Source organism: Artibeus jamaicensis, unplaced genomic scaffold (assembly GCF_021234435.1).
Source record: "Artibeus jamaicensis isolate MK-2021 breed Jamaican fruit bat unplaced genomic scaffold, CSHL_Jam_final contig_464, whole genome shotgun sequence".
Taxonomy (NCBI): domain Eukaryota; kingdom Metazoa; phylum Chordata; class Mammalia; order Chiroptera; family Phyllostomidae; genus Artibeus; species Artibeus jamaicensis.
Genome location: NW_026521842.1, coordinates 8,152,575 through 8,171,949, shown reverse-complemented (window position 1 = coordinate 8,171,949; position 19,375 = coordinate 8,152,575). Strand labels below are relative to the sequence as shown.

Sequence of the window (19,375 nt, the reverse complement as noted above, 5' to 3'; positions counted from 1 at the left end):
AAACTTCTGTTCTTCAAAAAGCTCCATTAAGAAAATGAAAAGGACTTGCGCCCAAGATGGAGGCATAGGTGGAAATACTGTACCTCCTCGCACAACCAAATTTAAGGACAACAGAGATTTAGGAATAAAAATACAACCAAATCAGACAGAAAATTGAACTGTATGGAAGTCTGACAACAATGAACCATTCATCCAGACTGGTAAGAGGGGCGGAGTCGGCGGCCAGTGGAGAGGGGTCCCGGCAGGAGGTGGCAGTGATTGGCGACCCAGGCGAACTCAGGAAGGAACCCAGTAAGGCTCACAAGGCAGCTGGCTGACCATGGACACACATTTGTGCACAGAAAAACCAGTCAGGTTTCAAAATGGTCAGTGAGACAGACTGTGCAACCCAGGGCCCCAGCGATGGGAAATAAAGCCTAAAAGCACTGACTGGAAGAACTTCTGGGGGTTGAGGTGCTGGGAGAGGCTCCCAGCCTCACAGAAGAATTCTCTGGGGAGACCCACAGGATCCTAGAATGTACACAAGCCCACCCACCCAGGAACCAGCACCAAAAGGGCCCAATTTGCTTGTGGGAAGCAGCAGAGGGGACTGAAATCCAAGAGAGAGTGGAACAAATGCCATTGCTCCCTCTCTGACCCCACCCACACATACAGCATCACAACCCAGCAACTGGGCAGACCTGCCCCAGTGAACACCTAAGCTTTCTCCCCTTATACGTAACAGTTGTGAACAGACCAAAACGTTATGGCTCAAGCAGAAGAACAACTCAAAGCCTCAGAGCCAATACTTCTAAGCGACCAAGAGATAGCCAGTCTATCAGAGGCACAGTTCAAAACACTGTGATCAGGATGCTCACTAAACTGGTTGATTTTAGTCACAAATTAGATGAAAAAATGAAGGCTACACTAAGTGAAATGAGGCAAAATGCACAGGGAACCAATAGTGATGGAAACAAATCTGGGACTAAAATCAGTGGAGTGGACCAGAAGGAAGAAAGAAATAACCAAACAGAAAAGAATGAAGAAACAAGAATTTTAAAAAATGAGGAAAGGCTTAGGAACCTCCAGGGCATCTTTCAGCATTCCAACATCCAAATTATAGGGGTTCCAGAAGGGGAAGAGGAAGACCAAAAAGTGGAAAAGTTATTTGAGCAAATAATAAAGGAGAACTTCCCCAATCTGGCAAAGGAAATAGACTTCTAGGAAGTCGAGAAAGCTCAGAGTCTCAAAGAAGTTGGACCCAAGGAGAAACACACCAAGGCACATCATCATTACATTAGCCAAGATGAAAATGAAGGAGAGAATCCTAGAAGCAGCAAGAGATAAGGGGACAGTTACCTACAAAGGCGTTCCCATCAGACTGTCAGCTGATTTCTCCAGAGACCTTACAGGCAAGAAGGGGTTGGGAAGAAATATTTCAAGTCATGGAATCCAAAGACCTACATCCAAGATTACTCTATCCAGCAAAGCTTTCATTTAGAATGGAAGGGCAGATAAAGTGCTTCTCAGATAAGATCCAATTCAAGGAGTTCATCATCACCAAGACCTTATTACATGAAATGTTAAAGGGACTTATCTAAGAAAAAGAAGATAAAAAAGATGAACAGTGAAAGGACAGCAAGTTCACAGTTATTAAAACCACACCTAAAATAAAAGCAAACTAAGAGGACAGCTAGATCAGGAATGGAACCATAGAAATGGAGATCACATGGAGAGTTAGGAACAGGGGAGTGGGAGGAGGAGAGAGGGGAAGAAGGTACAGAGAATAAGTAGTGTAGATGGTAGATAGAAAATAGATAGGGGGAGGGCAAGAATAGTATGGGAAATGTAGAAGCTAAAGAACTTGTGACTCGTGGACATGAACTAAAGGGGGGGAGTGGAGGGGAGGGGTTGTGCAGGGGGGTGGAAGAGAATGAAGGGGGGAATGGGACAACTGTAATGGCATAATCAATAAGATGCATGCAGAGATGTTCAAGGTCATTAGTCTTCAGAGCACAGCATTCCATCAGTCTCGATAAAATGGAAAAGACCGATAGTACCGAAGCCGGCACTAATACCAAGCAGCTGGAATTCTCACACATTGCTAATAGGGATGCAAAATGGCACACTTTAAAAAACAGGCATTTTTTAAATCAAGTGAAATATATCCTTAGCTCTATAACCACACAAGTCCATGACATAAGTTCACAAAAAAGATTTGCATTCTGATATCCAAAACAACTTTATTAAAATAACCAAAGTTGGACACTACCCAGATGAGCACAAGCAGGTGAATGGGCAAACACAACTGGTATGTCCATATAATGGAATACTACTTGGAAAGAAAAAGAAATAAGTTACTGATGCAGGCAACAACATGGAATCTCAGAAACATTATGCTGAACAAAAGGAGCATATTGAAAAGTGCATATTCTTTATGATTCAGTATATATGACATTCTAGTACAGGCAAATCTAATACCTGTAGTGACAGGAAGCAAATCAGTGGTTACCCGGAAGTGGAGGTGGGGTTGAGATTTACTGGCACAGTGCCTAGTACTGTTGAAGGCTTACCCAGTTTTGTTGTCGTTGGTAGTTGTCCTTAATTCAGTCCTTCTGTTTGTTTTCAGGTGGATCTACCTTAATGACCAGAATTTATGCATCCCCGCCAGTTCCTCTTTTGTTTATGGAGCTGTACCCATAGGAGCCAGTATTTATGTTATCGGAGATCTTGACACGGGTAAGAACCTTAGGGTGATTTTTACCATAACTGTTTCCTAGTGATTCTAAAGCACGTTGTCTCACCACTGCTTATTTTTGTGGTTCAGGCACCAATTACGACTACGTGCGTGAGTTTAAAAGAAGCACTGGAACCTGGCACCACACTAAACCACTCCTTCCATCCGACCTCCGCCGCACTGGGTGTGCAGCCTTACGTATTGCAAATTGCAAGCTTTTCCGCCTGCAGCTTCAACAAGGCTTATTTCGTATCCGTGTTCATTCACCTTGAAGAGGAAGCGGAGCGGAAGCAGAGCTCCTGACCAAGTGCACCATCACAGGGCTTCACGCGAGGGGGACCGAGATGGCAGCCTAAACTTGCTCTGCATGCCAGGCTTTGTGTGGTAACTCTGGTGGTTTTATAATGCTTAGACGCTTGAGCTTCAGCTCTTGTTTGGGAGAACATGTAACTGTTCAAAAACTACCTGGCAGGAATTGGTTCCTCCAGTTAGGTGTGTCTGTAGACAAATGGAGGCTAGACTGTCAAAAGGAAGGGGGAGGTGGGAATCAGTAATTATGTAAAATATTGAAGTTAAAATACTAAGGTGCATTTTTCCTGAAGGTACACTGCTGTGTACCCGGCTTTGGTAAGCAAACAAACAAAAATCCGTATATGCAAATCAACATATCCAAGCATACCAAGACTGCTTTTGTACTGCACTTGGAAGGAAACATTATGCCTAACCCCACCTGCCCAACAAATTAAGGATTGTGCCTAAAATGTTACATTGGATGGTGTGCCAGCTAGTCTCCATTTACTACTAGTATTCTGTGCTAAGAATCTTTTTAAAACTATATTATGGTAAATTGAAACTAAGATAAAATTTCTCTTTGATGACATTCTATCTTAGTAACACTCAGTAAATTAACAAGTCAGGTTGCAGCCCTCGTATGAATTTAAAGGAAGTTGCTAACTTCTGTGTTAATTTGGATTGGGGTGTGTCCCGCCATGATTTCTGGGGTAGTGCTCTTGGAGTTGTGAAGGATCCCAGGCAGTGCCAGTCTTCCCTTCGAGTAATCAAAACCATCTTATGAATTTGAGCAGGTTAGAGAGGAGGAGATTTTATAACAGAAAGACCTGAGTCAGATAAATAATAATGGTCTGCTGTGACCACACAAAAAAATAATAATAAAATAAAATTTAAAAAAAAAAACTGACCAGACAAAATATAACGGGATCAAAACTTTTAAAAATAATCTGTCTGAAAGCACACAGAGTCTTGTTTACTACTGTTAGGATTTGAAAACTTGTCTTAGAATGCAAATGTGTTCAGAATCTAGTCTTTGTAGTAGAAGATCCTCAGTGCCATTCACTAGTAAGGGTTTAGACAAATTACGATAAAGTTTGGCTGGTAGAGTAAACTACCTCAACTTAATTTCATTCTGTTCATAGTAGAGCAAATTCCTCCTTCTCTATCTCTCACTCCCATGCCACTGCACCCCATGTCCCATTGGGGGGAAAGGTCTGTCATTAGCAGCATGTATCTTGTGAGATACTTTGTTTTCCATTCAAATCAGACCACATTAGTGTGAAATCAGGGACTTCAAAGTGCTTCATTACTTCATCATTTGAATTTTATGCAATATCAGATTTCTGATCAGTTTAATAATATAGAATTCTTCATTTTTAATTGTTTTCTACAGCTTCCTCCCCCCTTAGAATATGGCTCTAAGAAGCAGCGTTTTGTTTTAAAGATTAATGTATAAATGTATCTGGTTATTGTAAATTTGGGGACAGGAATTTCTTTAGGAAACTTTCTACATGGAATGTTTGTATGCTATTAACGTGCATGTGAAATGTCGCTTGTGTTTTCCCACCATGAATAGAAAAAGGGGTGAGAGGTTTTGGTTTTTGTTTTCGTTTTCAATGCCCACTAGAAGTCAACACAGTGCTGTCAGAGTTGGTGGGAGGAGTCTTGCCCGTGATGATTCTGCAGAATGTTATGTGTGGCACATTTTACGTTCCATTCTGGCAGAAGAGTTTGGTCAAAGAAGGAATGAGGTTTTTCTCTTCTCTGTCAGGAGCACAAGGCCAGGTTTGCCACGTGTTTAAGTAACACAGTCCACTTGGGCCTGAAGTCAAAGCTGGCCCTTCTCCCTTGTGTCGCGTGTGGGTCCGCCATTGTCTGCACACTTTCCCAGTGATACTTTGGATACTTTATCAAAGCAAGCTCCATGGCTGCTACGGAGACAGAAAACTTTCTTCTTACAATTAGGTATTAGTTTTAGAGAAAACAGATTGCTGAAAAAGTGAATTTTCTTTAGTAGAGGATCTTGTCTAGAACACAGCTTTGGCATTCAGAAGCTGCAGTTGAGCTACCTTAAAGTAGTAATCGGTATCTTATTAAAGCCGTGACAATCAGCAGTTCTCTCTATTTTAAATTTCTGAAGTTTGAAATTCTTCCCAGCCTACGCCAGGCCTTTCCGAAGGAAGGATTCATTGGTTAGGAGCGAATGGTTCCCGGTTGCAACACTGTCGGTGCCCTGCTCTTTGTTTTCTAAAGTTATGTTCTTTTAATTCAGTTTATTGACATGATAGCTGCAGAAATTAGGGAATATTTTATAAAATAAATTTGCCATATAGTATGGGATGCAACAACCAACAAAAGCTGCTAAGTGCCAAACTGATTTTTACTATATATATACGTATATATATATATAAATATGAAAATATTTTGTTGACACGTAGGGATGTATTTAATTTTATTATGTTCCAAAATTAATCATGACCTTTTTTGTAAATTACAGTTATTTCAGTATTGTGAAATAAATTTTAACTCATTTCATGCAGGTTTGTGTTTTAACATTCCACTTATGACTTGAAACATCTTTTCTTGATCAATTTTTGATACTTCTTTTTCCATAAGGCACTTTTACCAGGCATATGTTGGAATTGGTGGCTAAGCTAGATCTTAAAATTTTAAATATAATATCTTTGGGGGAAGTGCAATTTATTTTCCTTATCTCACCAACAGAAGGAAAGTTGTCTCAGGTTAGGGTGAGTGAGTGTATTTTAAAGGCTCTCCCCTGTGCTACAATCTGAAGTAGGATAGTTTCTTTAGCACATCCAAATGTAGATTTTTCAAAGATTTTAAGTGTTTAATTTAAAATGAAGTTTTGTGTGTGGGGGGGTTCTGATAGTGCTTATATCCTGCAAGAGGAAAAAGTGTGAAGAGAGAGATGTGAGAGAGTGTGAACGAGTCCGTGTGTGTGCGCGTGTGCGTGCTGTGCGACCTGGTACGTCCGTTTGTATATGTTTACTTTTGATTGTAGTTCCAAACTACATATATTACTGTCTTCTGGTGCTTCTGATAAATTCTCGAGCCTGTGGCCCTTCAGTTGATACTGTGTGAAACTCATGTTGAGTGTAAATACTGATAAATTTGTAGTTTGTAGTTTCACTTGGTGTTTGCATTTCTTTTCTTTAGTGAAACTAATGACAACGTTTGCCAACCAGTAGTTGGTATGCCATAAAGATTTGGCCTAAGAAATTTCGAAATTAATTGTGTTTCATTAATTTATTATTTCATTGCTGTGAGGAGATCATTGCTAACGGCAGGCTTTTTTTCAAACTGTAACAACCAAAAAGGCACATTTGGGGGGATGCTGGGCGGTATGTTGTCTGTATTGAAGTGTTCTGTCCTATTGCACTACCACTTCAATGATGGCACTTTCTTCAGTGGTGCTTTAGAAGTGCCTTTTTTTTAATCATTTCTAAGTGTGGGGTTCCCTAGGCAATGCACAGGAAACAGTCCTCATATTGACATGGTGAGGGAGGGGCTGCCTTTGCGGTGCACCTCAGTTGCCCATGGCAGTGAGTTAGGCTTTTAGAGAAACGTGTCGGCCGCCTTGGTCCATTGGGGTTCCATCTGATACGTTCCTACTTGAACAGACCAAACCAGGATCCCAGCGTGTTTACCAGGGACCACTGAAAACACTGCAGTGTTACCTTCCAGAACGTTGGCTTTCTTGATTCAAGAGGAGTCTCCTCTGGTCAGATGAAGACATTTGACCGTCTGGGGAAAGAATAAGGTGCACTTACACTGCACATTGCATCCATTTAACAAGTGCCGAGACCCTCCACCCCCTTAAAAAGCACTGGTGGAAGGGAAAGATGAGGCTGCTCTTGTTCAGCGGCTGCCCCCTCAAGCCTGTGAGCCTTGGGGGGAGCCAGTGAGAGAGGAGACTCTGGTGTAGAAAAGCCTGCCCTAGGTTTTATCAACAAATGTTTATTGAGCACCTACTAAGGTTTCTGCTTGCGTTTCTGAGGAGCGTAACAGTGAGGCAGGTATAACACTGCTCTCCCTCTGGACTGTAAACTCCTGGGGGCAGGGACCGCACCTTAGTCATCTGCTAATCCCAGCTTCACAGCAGGCCGTCAGTGAAGGCTGGACCAGTGAATGTGGTCTGCTGTGCTCCAAGAGATGTGTTTCATGGGATTGCAAAGTACTTTCTGAGGGGGCCTTAGAATTTTCTGGATTTTAAGTGAGAAAGTTCGTGCACAGGTGTGCTGGCCTCATAAAGCGGGAGCCCAGCACAGAAGAAGAAATGCAAAGTGCCTGACATGTGACACGCCCCACTGTGGTTTCCGTCCGGTCTGCGGGGTGCTTGAGACCCTCCTCTCAGCACGCCCAACAACATTTTTCACTTTTACTATTGGGTTTTATTTATTGCTTTTTATACAGGGCTCAAAATCTTTTCCAGAACGTACTGCTTTGAGCCTCGTGTCTGTGTGAAGGCGCAGTGCTCACCGCTGGACAGGGAGCAGCCCTCGAGGCCAGTGGATGCGTCCTCACTGCTCTGCACACGGGAGTCGGCACCCCAGGCAGCATCCAGGCCTCCGGACCCTCACCGTTCAGCCTGTTAGACTCACTTAATTTTCTAGGTAGACAGGACTCTTATAATGGTCTAATAATCACTAAACCCCCAAACATAGTTTTTGCAAACTGCATAGATATAAAATGAAAGATCTTTGGTTTTCTTTGTCAGTTAGCTATAGGAAAATTTACGAATCTACTAAGTCTGTAAGAACAGAAGTGATAAGTGTGTTTGAAAGAGAAGCTGCTTTTACTTTAAAGGAGCTGGAGCTTCATGTACACTTCCTTTTCTTACCTTACCTAGTATAAGGTAATCGGTAAGGGCAAGGGAATTGTGTCTTAGAATGTTGAGGAAAGTACTTTGCTAGCTGTTTAGTAATCCCTGAATATTCCTTATAGCCAGTTCAGAAATTATAGACATTTACGGTATACGGGTAAGGGATAACTTGTCCATGTTTGGGAAGAACATGAACTCAGGTTGGAGTTTGTCCTGCCAGCTGGCAGTGCAGTCTCAGTAGGTATTGAACTACAGACTTGTCTTTCCCCCCACAAACCAGCTGATAACTTTTAATTTTTTTGTAGTTTTCAGAAGGAAATTTGTTATTTTAACTTTAAACGTACAAACATACCAACTTTATCTCATTACAAAAGTTCCACGTCGGTGACATCTGAGGAGTTCGGTTATGACCATCCTCTTTGGTCTGATGCCAACAGTTGAGGAAAGTTTGTTCTTTCTTAGTTCTATCATCAAAGCTCTCCAAGTGATTTGATTTTTAAATTCCATCTCTTTCAAAGACCTGACAACAAACTTCTAGATAGGCAAATATCTAGCAGTTACATAATTATCTACAATGTTACATAATTATCTAGTGGGAAATGTCTGTTGCCTTCTGTTTTATTGAAATAAAAACTAAGCTTTGAAAATTGCTACTCAACTGAAGTTTGGGCTAATTATAATTTTTTATGTTAATGTCCTCCTAGCCCAACAAAGCTGTAAATTCTTGAGTTGCCGTGATGTGAATTGGAGAAGGTGCAGCCGGGGGAAGAGGCCAGGCCAGGCCCTGGGCGCACACTGCTAGGGTGAGCTGGAAAGAGATGAGCTGGTTGACAGGACCCTTGTCAGTAAAAGGCCCCTTCAAGTAATTCAGCCCCCACGCCGGTACAGGTCCATCTTGCTTTCTGGTGGGTGAATGATATTTATTAGAAGTTGACTTTTAGCATTTCAGTACAAATTGTAAGTTTTTAAGTACTTTATTTTTATTATTCTTATTCATCAATTACAATTACAGTGGCTGCACCTGAGAATCTTGGGTCATACGTTTTGAAGTTAAACCAGTGAACTTGGTTTAAACATGACTCTCCCAAGCTTGCTTTATCATGTTTCCTGTTTAGTTGGATGAGAATTACATGCACTTATTCCCTTGTTCTTAGTGTTTATGGGAGAAACTCTGCTTTCGGCTACCTCATTATGTGGTGGTGTGCTATCCCCTGCCAGTTTAGAAGAATTCAACACATTCTGTCCTTTGACAAAAGCCTGGAAGCAAGCAGTAAGCGGCCTTGAGGAATACAGTTCTCTAAGGCGTATTTTCCATTTTACTCCTTTTTTTTTTTAATAGGCACTTTTAATCAGGAGGAATAGTAATTCTCCTAGAGCTGCTGCAAAGTGATTACTTGAAACTCAACTTGAACTTTAAAGAGTCTTCAAAAGACTATGTTTTTGTAACGTAGAAAAGTAGTATATTTCAACACCACTGCTGTGTACAATACCTTGATTTCCGTCCTTGTTAGGATCAGACAGGAAATTCGTCTGTTGTTCGACCCATTGTTTGGAATTGAGGTGGCTGGGGCTACTGTTTTTCATTTTCTGTAAGGTGCTATATCATGAGCAGTTTGAGGGTCTGTTAAATGTATTTTCATGGATTTGATTCCCAGGAGTCTTTCGTGTTGATGAAAATACAGGCTCGTGACTAGATTCTTCTTCTCTTTTAGTTCTGATAACCTGGGGCTGTGAAGCACACCACTGGAAGTGTTGCCCAGGTGCAGGGTTGAGCTTGGCCGAACAACATAGAATTGCATTGTACTTAAAATTGGGAGGGATGAGGTGTGTTCCCTGCGTCGGGGAAATGTCCCTCCCTTCCCCCTGTGTGTGCCTTCTCCACGTGGCACGGGTGGGGCCCTGTCAGTTCACCTAGGCCCTGAGGGAAGCTGCGAGCCCCATCAGTTCTTGTAGACAGACCTGACCTTTCAGGAGTGATTTCTTAGGGGAATTAGAGGCAGTGCCCAGATGCGTAATGCCCATTCCTAAAAACCTAGCGTACTAGGAACAACTTCACGTGGGAGGTAAAATGTAAAAACTTAACTTTCCTTGTGCATTAAAAAGATTTCATTTTTACGCTTGTGCTTCTTAGAGGCTTTTACAGGGCATGCTCCTGCCAGTGCAGTGGTACTTGCCCCTCTGGTGGCTCTGGCGGCAGGCCAGGAGACCTTTCCCTGGGCGGTTTTCAGGAGAACCCAGGCTTATTACCCCTTTAAAGCTCCAAACTGTATTGTAATTATTTCTGTGAGGAAACAATCTGTACACGTTTGACGTACTTTCCTGAGCAGACCTAGTGGTTACGAGCAGGTGTGGGCTTGTGGTCCAGGTGCCTGTGGGTGTGAAACTTCTACCACTGACGGCTCGGTGACCTTTGCAAGCCCTTGACCCCCGAAGCTCGGTTTCCTACCTTCGGAAGTATGGGATAACAGGGGTTTGCCTCTTAGGGCTGCTGTGAGGATTAGGAGAAGTGACGGTGAGAGCTCGGCTCACTGGGGCCTTGCACACAAAGGGTGGTGGTGATCACAACCTCGGCTGCCGTTGACCCTCATCTCAGCCTCTGGCTGCGGGTTACGCAGCCCCTGCGGGGCGGGGGCTGCCCCGTGCCGAGCCTCCCTGGCCTTGCCGCGCTCCTCGTGCTCACATCTGCTGCCACGTGATGCCCAAGTAAATGTGCATTTGTGTCCATAAGATTGTTTACTTTCTAGATACCTTCTGCTTCTCTAATATTTAAGTTTAAGATGATTCCTGATAGCTGAAATATCCCAAAATATGTGTTTACAGTATTTAGAGTTGTTATGAGTAACCCTTGATTCAGAATTTGCCTAATGAAGCCCCATAGTAATACTTAAAACTCTTTACCAAGGTTGGATTACTCTTTTTTTCCTAAAATATCAAAAGTAGTAGACTATGTGTGTTAAATAAACTGTATATTTTCTAGACCTCTATTTGAGATCAGTAGACCTAAACTATGCTCTCTTAACTTGGATGCGATGCAAAGCTTAAAAACAAGCAAACAAAATTTGTATTTCTGGTGTGAGTGTGTATATGTATATGTGTGTAAGTAGAACTTTTGTACCCTTCAGAAAAGAAGGTTATTTAACCTTCTTTTTTAACAAAGATACAAAAGTTATTTAACAAAGATACAAAAGTGAACTACTTAATCCTTTTATCCTTTTCTAGTATCACTTTTCAGTTCAGATTAAGGGACTGGTAGATTGATCTGTATGTGAGGTGTCCAGCTTATCTTGATTTCTGTAAGGCATTTGATAAAGTCATTCTTAATAGCTCTGTGAATTTCCTTTGAGAAAAGGAAGTAGCAATGGGGTTGAAAGGGCTGAGGAATAGACGCAACAGACCGAGCACCCAGACAGTGTTCGTGAGACTGGATCCCAGTCCGTGTGGACTGAGGTCCTCTAACAGTGTCCAATTTTAACATTTTTATTAGTCACTTTCATAAAAAAGTAAAAGACAGAAAATGTGCTGGGAAGAATTAAGTGTTGGATGTTCGGGTCTACAGTGCTCTTTACACTCTAATAAAATAGCTAAATATAAAGTCTTCTGTCTAGGTTCAGAGAAGATAGTTCCTAATCGAAAAAGAGAGAAAAATGGTGGGGCTTCGGGGCTGATCACTGATAGTTTGAATATAAGCCAGTGTTTAAAATAACAGCCCGTGTTTGTGTGGGGGCTGGTGACTAGAAAAGGAAGTCCGTTCTGCTGCTTCCGTCCACCCATGGGCCGCGTGTATTTAGCTGTCAGTTCCGGGCCCTGAGTGCTGGGGGGCTGAGCAAGTCTGGAGGCCACCTCAGGATGACAGCTGGAGCTCGGGGCGCTCTGGGGGCTGTAGCGAGAACCTTGGAAAGCCCGAGGCTCCGACCTGTAGGGGAGCCTTTCAAAGGACAGATGGGCTTACTGCAGAGTGCCTGGCTCGGGCCAGCGGGCGGAAACCAGAGAGACAGAATTTTGTTGTTTTAGAACTTTCAAGTGGAATTGCCTCGTGGTAAAATGGTGCTTCCTGGGGTCCTGAGCGCTCGTCTGTGAAGGGGTCCCAAGGGCAACAGCTCCCTGCAGCTCCGGCTCGCTGGGCGAGAGCCCTGCCTCGGGGCGGGGCATGGCCGACGCTCTCCACAGCTCCTGGCAAGCAAGAGGCTCTGTGTACAGTTTAGTAAAGAAGAAAAAATAATGATGTTAGTACCTAACTTTTACATTGTCTTGGAGGAGGGGAGTCTGGGTTCTTTTCCTCTGTGCCCTCTCCCTTCTTCCCTCGTCCCCTCCTTTCCTCTCTGCCTGCCAGCTCAGTGTCTCCTGATGGCGGCCACTAGCCAACAGCCCCCGCTGTCTTCGGCAGAACTTTCACAAGATATTTGTAGAGATTACCCTAAAACCATATTGTCAACCAGAACAATGATTCTTGCTTTTTTCTATACTTTTTTTTTCATCGCTTTGTACCTCTGCAGATTTCAGAGAGCCAATAACTAAAAATTGCTTTCTGTCCTTTGAGAACAGTTTCCATAGGATCTGGTCCCTCTCGTGCTTGGTCCCCCCTTCTGTGGAGGCACAGTGCCATCTACTCCCAGCTAAGGAGGGTGGGAGGGCACCCCCTGTGTCTTTTCCTGCCCCCACTGCCCTGAGACCGGACACGGGCCCAAGCGGAGATGTGCAGCCCGGCCCGGAGGCAGCCGTCTGTTTTCCTCGTGCGCCTGCTGCCCCTTTTCTAAGGCGTCTCGCTTCATGATGACCTTCGGTTCACACCGTGTTGTGTTTCCCGTGTCCTGTCCACAGGTCCTGCTGGAGCGGGTCTCTCTGAGGAAATAGGCCCTTCCACTGGTTGGCACTTCTTTGTGCCAGTTTAGGGACTTTGGTCGCAGTGAAAGAGGTCATTTTGGTCATGTTTAAGAATACTCATTTTACACACTTTTCTTGGCAGTTGCATTCCCACCTTGCCCTCTGTTCCTCGCCCCATGACTCTTAGCCTGATTTTTTAACCGCTTGAGTTATGTATTAAAGGGGGGTGGGCTCTTCTGGTGCCCCCAGATCATTAGTCTAATAATATTTCTTAAAAAGGCATCTTCTGGGAGTCCCTGGCCTGGGCTTTGTGACTAGCACTTTCCACAGCCAGCCCGTCCTGGCTGCAGGAGAGCCAGACCTGTGGCCCAGGCCCCGGAAGCTTCCCAGAATCTGCCACGCTGTTTCTGCCAGGTGAGAACCGGGGGCCCAGGGCCTCTCCCCACGTAGTTGGTGATGTTGGTTGACACGTCACCAACTATGTATCTGTGGCTCCTTAAGCAACTGTAGACTAGGACAGCCTCCCCGGGGCCCAGGTGGCTCCCACCTCCCACATGTGCCCTGCAGGCCCTCAAGGCTCCTCCCTGAGCCAGGAGGGGGGCTCCAGACACCACACGTACTACCTCAGCACCGGCCGGAGGCACTGTGTGGGCCCAGATGGTCTGGACATGTGCTCAGGACCGGGTAGCTCTTGGAAACTGGTGTAAACAAGCCCCGCCACGGCGTCCACAGGCCTGCACAGGATGTCCCGTGGGGGTTCTGGTCCGCGCCGGTCTAGCCGGCGTTGGTCAGAGCAGAGGAAGGCCGTTGTTCGCTTTTCTCTTTGTTAGCTCTGGCTGAAAAGCACTGCGTTCCAAACTGTGTATAGAGTCAGAAATTAGAATTGCTTGTTTACAATAAGAGAGACCTTTTCATATATTTTTCAAAAGGAGCTTTTGCTGCAGAAGAAACTCCAGAGAAAAAAAAATTATTATCATTAATCTAGCATATGCTTGCTGAATTATTCTTATGCTTTGTAAAAAAAAACAAAACTTATGTAGGCTATAGTATATGGAGCAAAGGGGTATCATCAGCTTAAAAGCAAGCCTTTGGTTTATGTGGGTTTATAGCATTGTCTTCCTATTTGGCACCTCGAAATTGAAGTTCTGCCTGAAATAGATCACCCCAAATCCATGGGCTGGATCGTTTTATGGTGGGAAGTATGTTGGGTGGCCTTTGGTGGAGAAAAGCACAGGTATTTAGGAAACTTGCTTAATAATTCATCAGTGGCTTTTTCTGCCAACGGCATCTTTTCATTCTGACTCATCTGTAGCACAGCTTTTGTTTGGTTCCTCACCCCTGTGCCCCTTCAAGCCGCCAGTGACAGAGTCATACTCATTTTGTTTTGAATCATCCCATTTGGGAACTGTGACAATCATCAAAAAATAATCACAGCCTGGGCAGAAATTTTGATCGACCGTTGCAGCCAATGCTGCAGTTCGTATTCATAGAACTGGGGGTGATCAGCAGACTTAAAACAGGCACCTCCCCTCCCTTCCCATTGCCTCCCACCCTCGCCACAAACTGCTGCAGAAGCGCCTCCAACAGGCTCCGGCAGACTTCGTGTTGTCTCGCTGTGTCTGTCTGCGAACGAGACCCACAGGTGAGACGTGCGCATCCGTTTGTCTCCTAGCACTGATGTCTGTCTGCTGCCACGAGAGAGGAAACTAGCAGGGGATTCCTTACAACAGGATTGTGGTGCAGCCCGACTCTCTCAGACTCGCGGCCCATGTCCAGTGAATGGCCAGCGTCGCTCCTGTTGGCTGGTGCCTCTGTGGTACGAGGTGCCAAATATGTGACAGCCACACTTGTCAAGAGCCAGTTTTTAGTGCCCTCTCGATGTGTCATTTTGTTGCCATTCAGTACCATAAGGAAATTCTTACAAATACCATAGAAATACCAGATTCCCAAAGTACCACATCAAATCCACCCTGTTCAACACAGATCTTTGTTTAATGAACATCTCTCTATCTTCTTACATGGTACACACAGAATAGTTTTAATTGAATATTAATATTTAATATGATCTAGTAAGATTCCAGGTTGGGACATCTACTTGGGGATGTATTCATGCTAGTTGTATTGTGTATGATAAGGTATCCTGATCTTTAAAGAGACACTTACTGAAAAACAGAGATTTGACATGAAAAATAGATAAGCTAGGTGAAAGATCTTAGAGACTTCAGAATACCGGGAGGTTGCAACTTGTACTATTGCCCCCCCCCCCCCAGTAGTGTAGTAGAGAAATGCTGTGCTCCTGTGGTTTCGGTGAGACGTCGCGCCTCGGACGTCCTGTGGTTCACGTGTGTTTGTTCTGTGGAGTAGTTTTCTATTTCTTTGCTTGTATGAAATTTAGCGAAGTTGAAGTAATTTTGAATTAGTAACCTTTCTTACAAAGTTGCTTTATGGTTTACAAGTAGTAACTGATGCAAAAAGAATATGTTCACTTCTTCCATCGTGTAGCACGTGTTTGGTCCACATGCCCGGGTCACTGCGGGCTGCCTGCGGGTCGGTCCCTTCCCACGAGCACACGACTCGCGCTTTGGGGACATATTGCCATTGTGCTGTTCTCTTGTACCAAGGACCAGTGAAAGTGTTTTATCTTTTTTATGTAGTTTGTATTGACTGGGTTTTATAACTGTAAGAAAACAGACACAGAGTGTTGTATTTTGATCTGAAATTTGTGTATGGTAAAGTAATTTTGTTTTATGTATTGGAAGTTCATTTAAAACTTGAAATATTTTCTAGAAGGGTACAGAACAAAATGAATCATCTTTAAGCTGTTTAATTAACCTAATAAAACAATTTGATGGGGAAGGCATTCTAATTGATTCTAGTTTTTACAGTGGTTTATGTATTTGGAATATTGCCTTTCCTACGCGACCACTTAACTAGCCGGGTGTCAGCGTTCCGGATCCTTGGCAGCCCCGTTCCTGGTCATCGCCTTGGCACCCTCCAACCCTGTCAGATAACTCTCCACACTGTCGTCCCCACCACACAGTTTCTGATTTCCTCTCCTCGGAAGAAAGAGACCAGACTTGAGAGCAGGAGAGAACCTAGATGTCAAGGGTATAGTTATATAGGAAAATTCCATCTGGGGAGCTAGAATTCTCTATCATTTCTTCTTGCTCCATACCAGAGACTGTAAACCCACAAAGACTGGTGGTACTGAAAAAAAAAAGTCAAAAGCAGATCTCCACTGAAGGCAAAGAACTTAGAGAATCTACGTGATGTTAGAGTGAGATCTGTAAAGTCCCCGGAATCACTCCTAAAGTCCCATGGAGAGAAGAAACGAGATATTCATCCCGAGTTGTACAGCAGGCATAATGTTCTTCTGGAAGTTGGATTTAATTTGTTTCTGCCTTCCACACCGAGGTCGTAAGGTCTGCAAACCTCATTCGTGAGGAACGAGGGTTCCCCTCGTTCGGGGAGGAGAGGGCGAAGGTTGCTATAGAACACTTTCTTTAATCGAAGTCTTAGCCAGAAACCGGTGCCCTGGACAGCGGGATGCAGAGGGCGTGGCTGGGGTTACTGGAGAGCCCGAAGCTCTGACTTGAGATGCGCAGGCCCCTGCTGGCAGCACCGAGGGTCCTGGCCGTGCCCACTTGCCCACCAGGAGCCCTCTCAGCACCTCCCTGCTTGTCCCTAAAATGAGACTGAATCCCTAGATTTCCTTGTCTGGAGGGCGAAGGCAGTGATTCCTCATCATATTAAACCAGCGCTTGCAAAGTGAAGGATAAATGTGGCACACACACTAGGATTCACAACAGTGATAATAAGACAACAACAACAGAAACTCAGTGTTGCCAAGGACGTGGCGGAGTTGGAACCCTTGTACATAACGTCGCTAGAGAGAGTGTAAGACGGTACAGCCGCTGGAAAAGCGACAGGCAGTTCCTCAGCGAGTTAAACAGAGTTACCACGTGACCCAGCACTTCCAGTCCTAGGTGTGTGAACCCAGGGAAATGAAAACGGCCTCAAATACTAGTATGCGGATGCTCGTAGCAGCACTGTTCACACTAGCCCAAAGGAAGAAAGAGCCCTAATAAAACATCCTTGGGTGGATGGATGGACACACAAAATGTGATCCATCCATGCAGTGGACTAGTATTCGTTTGTTAAAAGGAACAAGTCACCGACACACGCTTGAGCCTTGAAAACCGTGCTGAGAAAGAAGCCAGTCACCAAGGACCATCTAGTGCGGGTCCCGTTTACATGCAGTGTCCCAAATACGCAAATGCAGAGACAGCGGGAGGTGAGTGGGTGGTGGGCCGGGGCGGGGATCGATGGGGAGCGACTGCTGCAGGCACAGGGTTTCCTTCGGTGGTGAGACAGTGTTTGCACAGCACTGTGCATGGGCTAAGTGCCACCGAGTCGCACACCCAGAAATGGTTTGTGTTTTGTGATGTTTATCTCAACAGTAAAAGGAGGGAGAGGACATAGGGAGCAAATAAAAAAGAAAAGATCAACACTGTGAATCCTGTGTGTCTGGGAAGACTGAGGAACTGGGGGACCCACTTTCATTTCCCAGGTGGTGTGTCCTGCCGACGTCCCCGGGGTGACGAGATCCAGGCTGCAGGGGCCGAGGGCCTGGTGTGTGCTGGGAGGGAGCTCTCAGCCTTCACACCATCAGGAAGTCAAAAGGAGCCGTTGGAAGTACTTCTCTAAAGTAGATTCAAGAGGACTCAACCCACCAGTGCAGTGGTAGACTGCAGTTCAAATCCAGTCTCTACCATCAGCTTACTCTTTGGCTAGTTCCTTACCCCCTGTGCCTGTGTCCTGGGGACAGTGACAGGACCGCAGACTGCAGGGTCATGGGGAGAAGCAGATGAGCTGCCTTGGTACCAAGAGCCAGGCCAGTACACACAGAGTCCTGTTGTCTCAATTCTGTCAGGGCCTGTGGTTCTCGACGGGCTGACGGGGTGAGGGGGGGGCGTGCTTCACACTCTGTCCCCACTGCCTAGCCCAGGCTGCCACCTCCCCAGTGCAGTCACAGCTGCTGTCCAACCCAGAGCACAGCAGGGCTGCAAAGTCCCTGGCCCACTGGTGCTGCCTGGGACCCCCAGCCACTCCTAAACTGGTTGTAGGGCCGGGCTCGGGCCGGAGGCGGTGCTGAGAGAATTCCCAGGCTGGGAATCTTACCGTAAGGGTGGATGTATTTTTATCCAGCAGGATATACTTATCAGCTGCCGCCAGGAAAGGGGAAGCTGACTAAGAATTCCAGGCCTGCTGGGTTCTCCAGGCGCTGTAAGCTGCTGTTTCCTCGGCGCAGCTATGAGGCAGGGAGGGAGGGAGGAGCAGCAGGGGGTGTCGTCTGCCTGGCGTGTCCGCTCCCCTTAGCTGTCTTTCCTCCCATCCTGACACTTACTGTCCTGGGCCCTGTGGTGGGCCCTTTGCTGCTAGTTGTCATTCCCACAACATCCCTGCAAGATCACTGTGACCCTCCCCGAACAGACGGGAAAAGCACAAGCCGTGACGTCACTTGCTCCGAGTCACATCACTCACCTAAGGCAGAGCTGGGAACCGGATCCAGGTCTGTACGGTACCTGGGCCCATAATCTTTCGGCAGCTGTCCTAGTCCTTTTACACCACCTCTTTGTGTCACGAGGTGCGATACGGTGGGACGGGCACTAACAGAGTTTCCTCTGTCCCGAGGGTTCCCGCAGCACTGGGCCCTGGAGACTCGGCCGGAAGGGCCAGCTGTGCTCAGGAACTCCTTTCAGTGTGCTCACTCTGCAGGAAAACACTGGAGATGCCTTGACCCTTTCGTCAGAGGGATGATGCCCCCCTCCACCCACAATACATCCGCCCCCTAATCCTAGAACCAGTGAGGGACGTGGCAAAAGGGAATCAGCAGATGCAGTTAAGGATCTTGAGATGGGAAGATGGTCCCCAGTTAGCCAGGGGGGCCCAATGTCATCACGGGGTGTGAGAGCCGAGGCAGGGCTTGGAGGGTTGCAGAGCCACAGGCCAAGGAACACGGGAGCCTCTAGAAGTGGGAAAAGGCAGGGAAGCAGATTCTCCCCTGGGGCCTCCAGGAGGAGCCCAGCCCTGCCCACACCTCGAGTTCAGCCCAGGGAGACCCCCGTGAGACCTCTGGCCTCCAGAACTGTAAGAGAAGAAATGTGTTGTTTTAAGCCACTGAGTTTATGGTGATTTTTACAGCAGCCATAGGAGACTTCCCCTACCCTGCAGAAGTTCAAGTCTGATTCGTCTGGAAGGGCCCAGGAATAAGGCCCAGATGATTGTAATGTACAGCCAGAGCTGAGAACCACCCATATGTCAGACGTCTTGCTTGCAGGGTTGGCGGAATGTCTGCAGCAGAACTGGCGCTGCTTTTCTCTAGATCTGAGCCACCCGGGCATGTACCTACAGAGGCTACGGCAGAAGTCCCTGGGCCCACCGGAGATCCTGGAGGCCTTGTTTTACCCAGGCTTCCTTTAGAACACAGTCAGGACGAGGAATCTGGACAGACAAACCCTCCTGTTTTTACCAGCGATCTCCACAAATTCCTCTCAACTTCTCTGAAAATCCATCCCAGCCCCTCCCTTCACAGTCTGCTTTCTCTGTGTTTGGAGATCCCACCCTGGCACTCCCAGCCTAGAACCCTGGTGTGGACTCCCTGCCTTGAGTGAAGCCCAGCCTGTGTGTTGCCTCTAAACTTC

At 45.8% G+C, this 19,375-nt stretch overlaps 1 protein-coding gene across 1 annotated transcript in view; it reads left to right on the top strand.

Annotated features, from left to right (window-relative positions):
- GAN (gigaxonin) overlaps window positions 1–3,964 on the top strand; it is a 53,095-nt gene extending 49,131 nt beyond the window's left edge. The window contains exons 10-11 of the mRNA XM_037142456.2: window positions 2,609–2,718; window positions 2,807–3,964. Coding sequence (XP_036998351.2) covers window positions 2,609–2,718; window positions 2,807–2,988 — 292 coding nt within the window. The 3' untranslated portion in view covers window positions 2,989–3,964. The remainder of the gene's footprint in view (window positions 1–2,608; window positions 2,719–2,806) is intronic.
- Window positions 3,965–19,375: the final 15,411 nt, after the last annotated feature.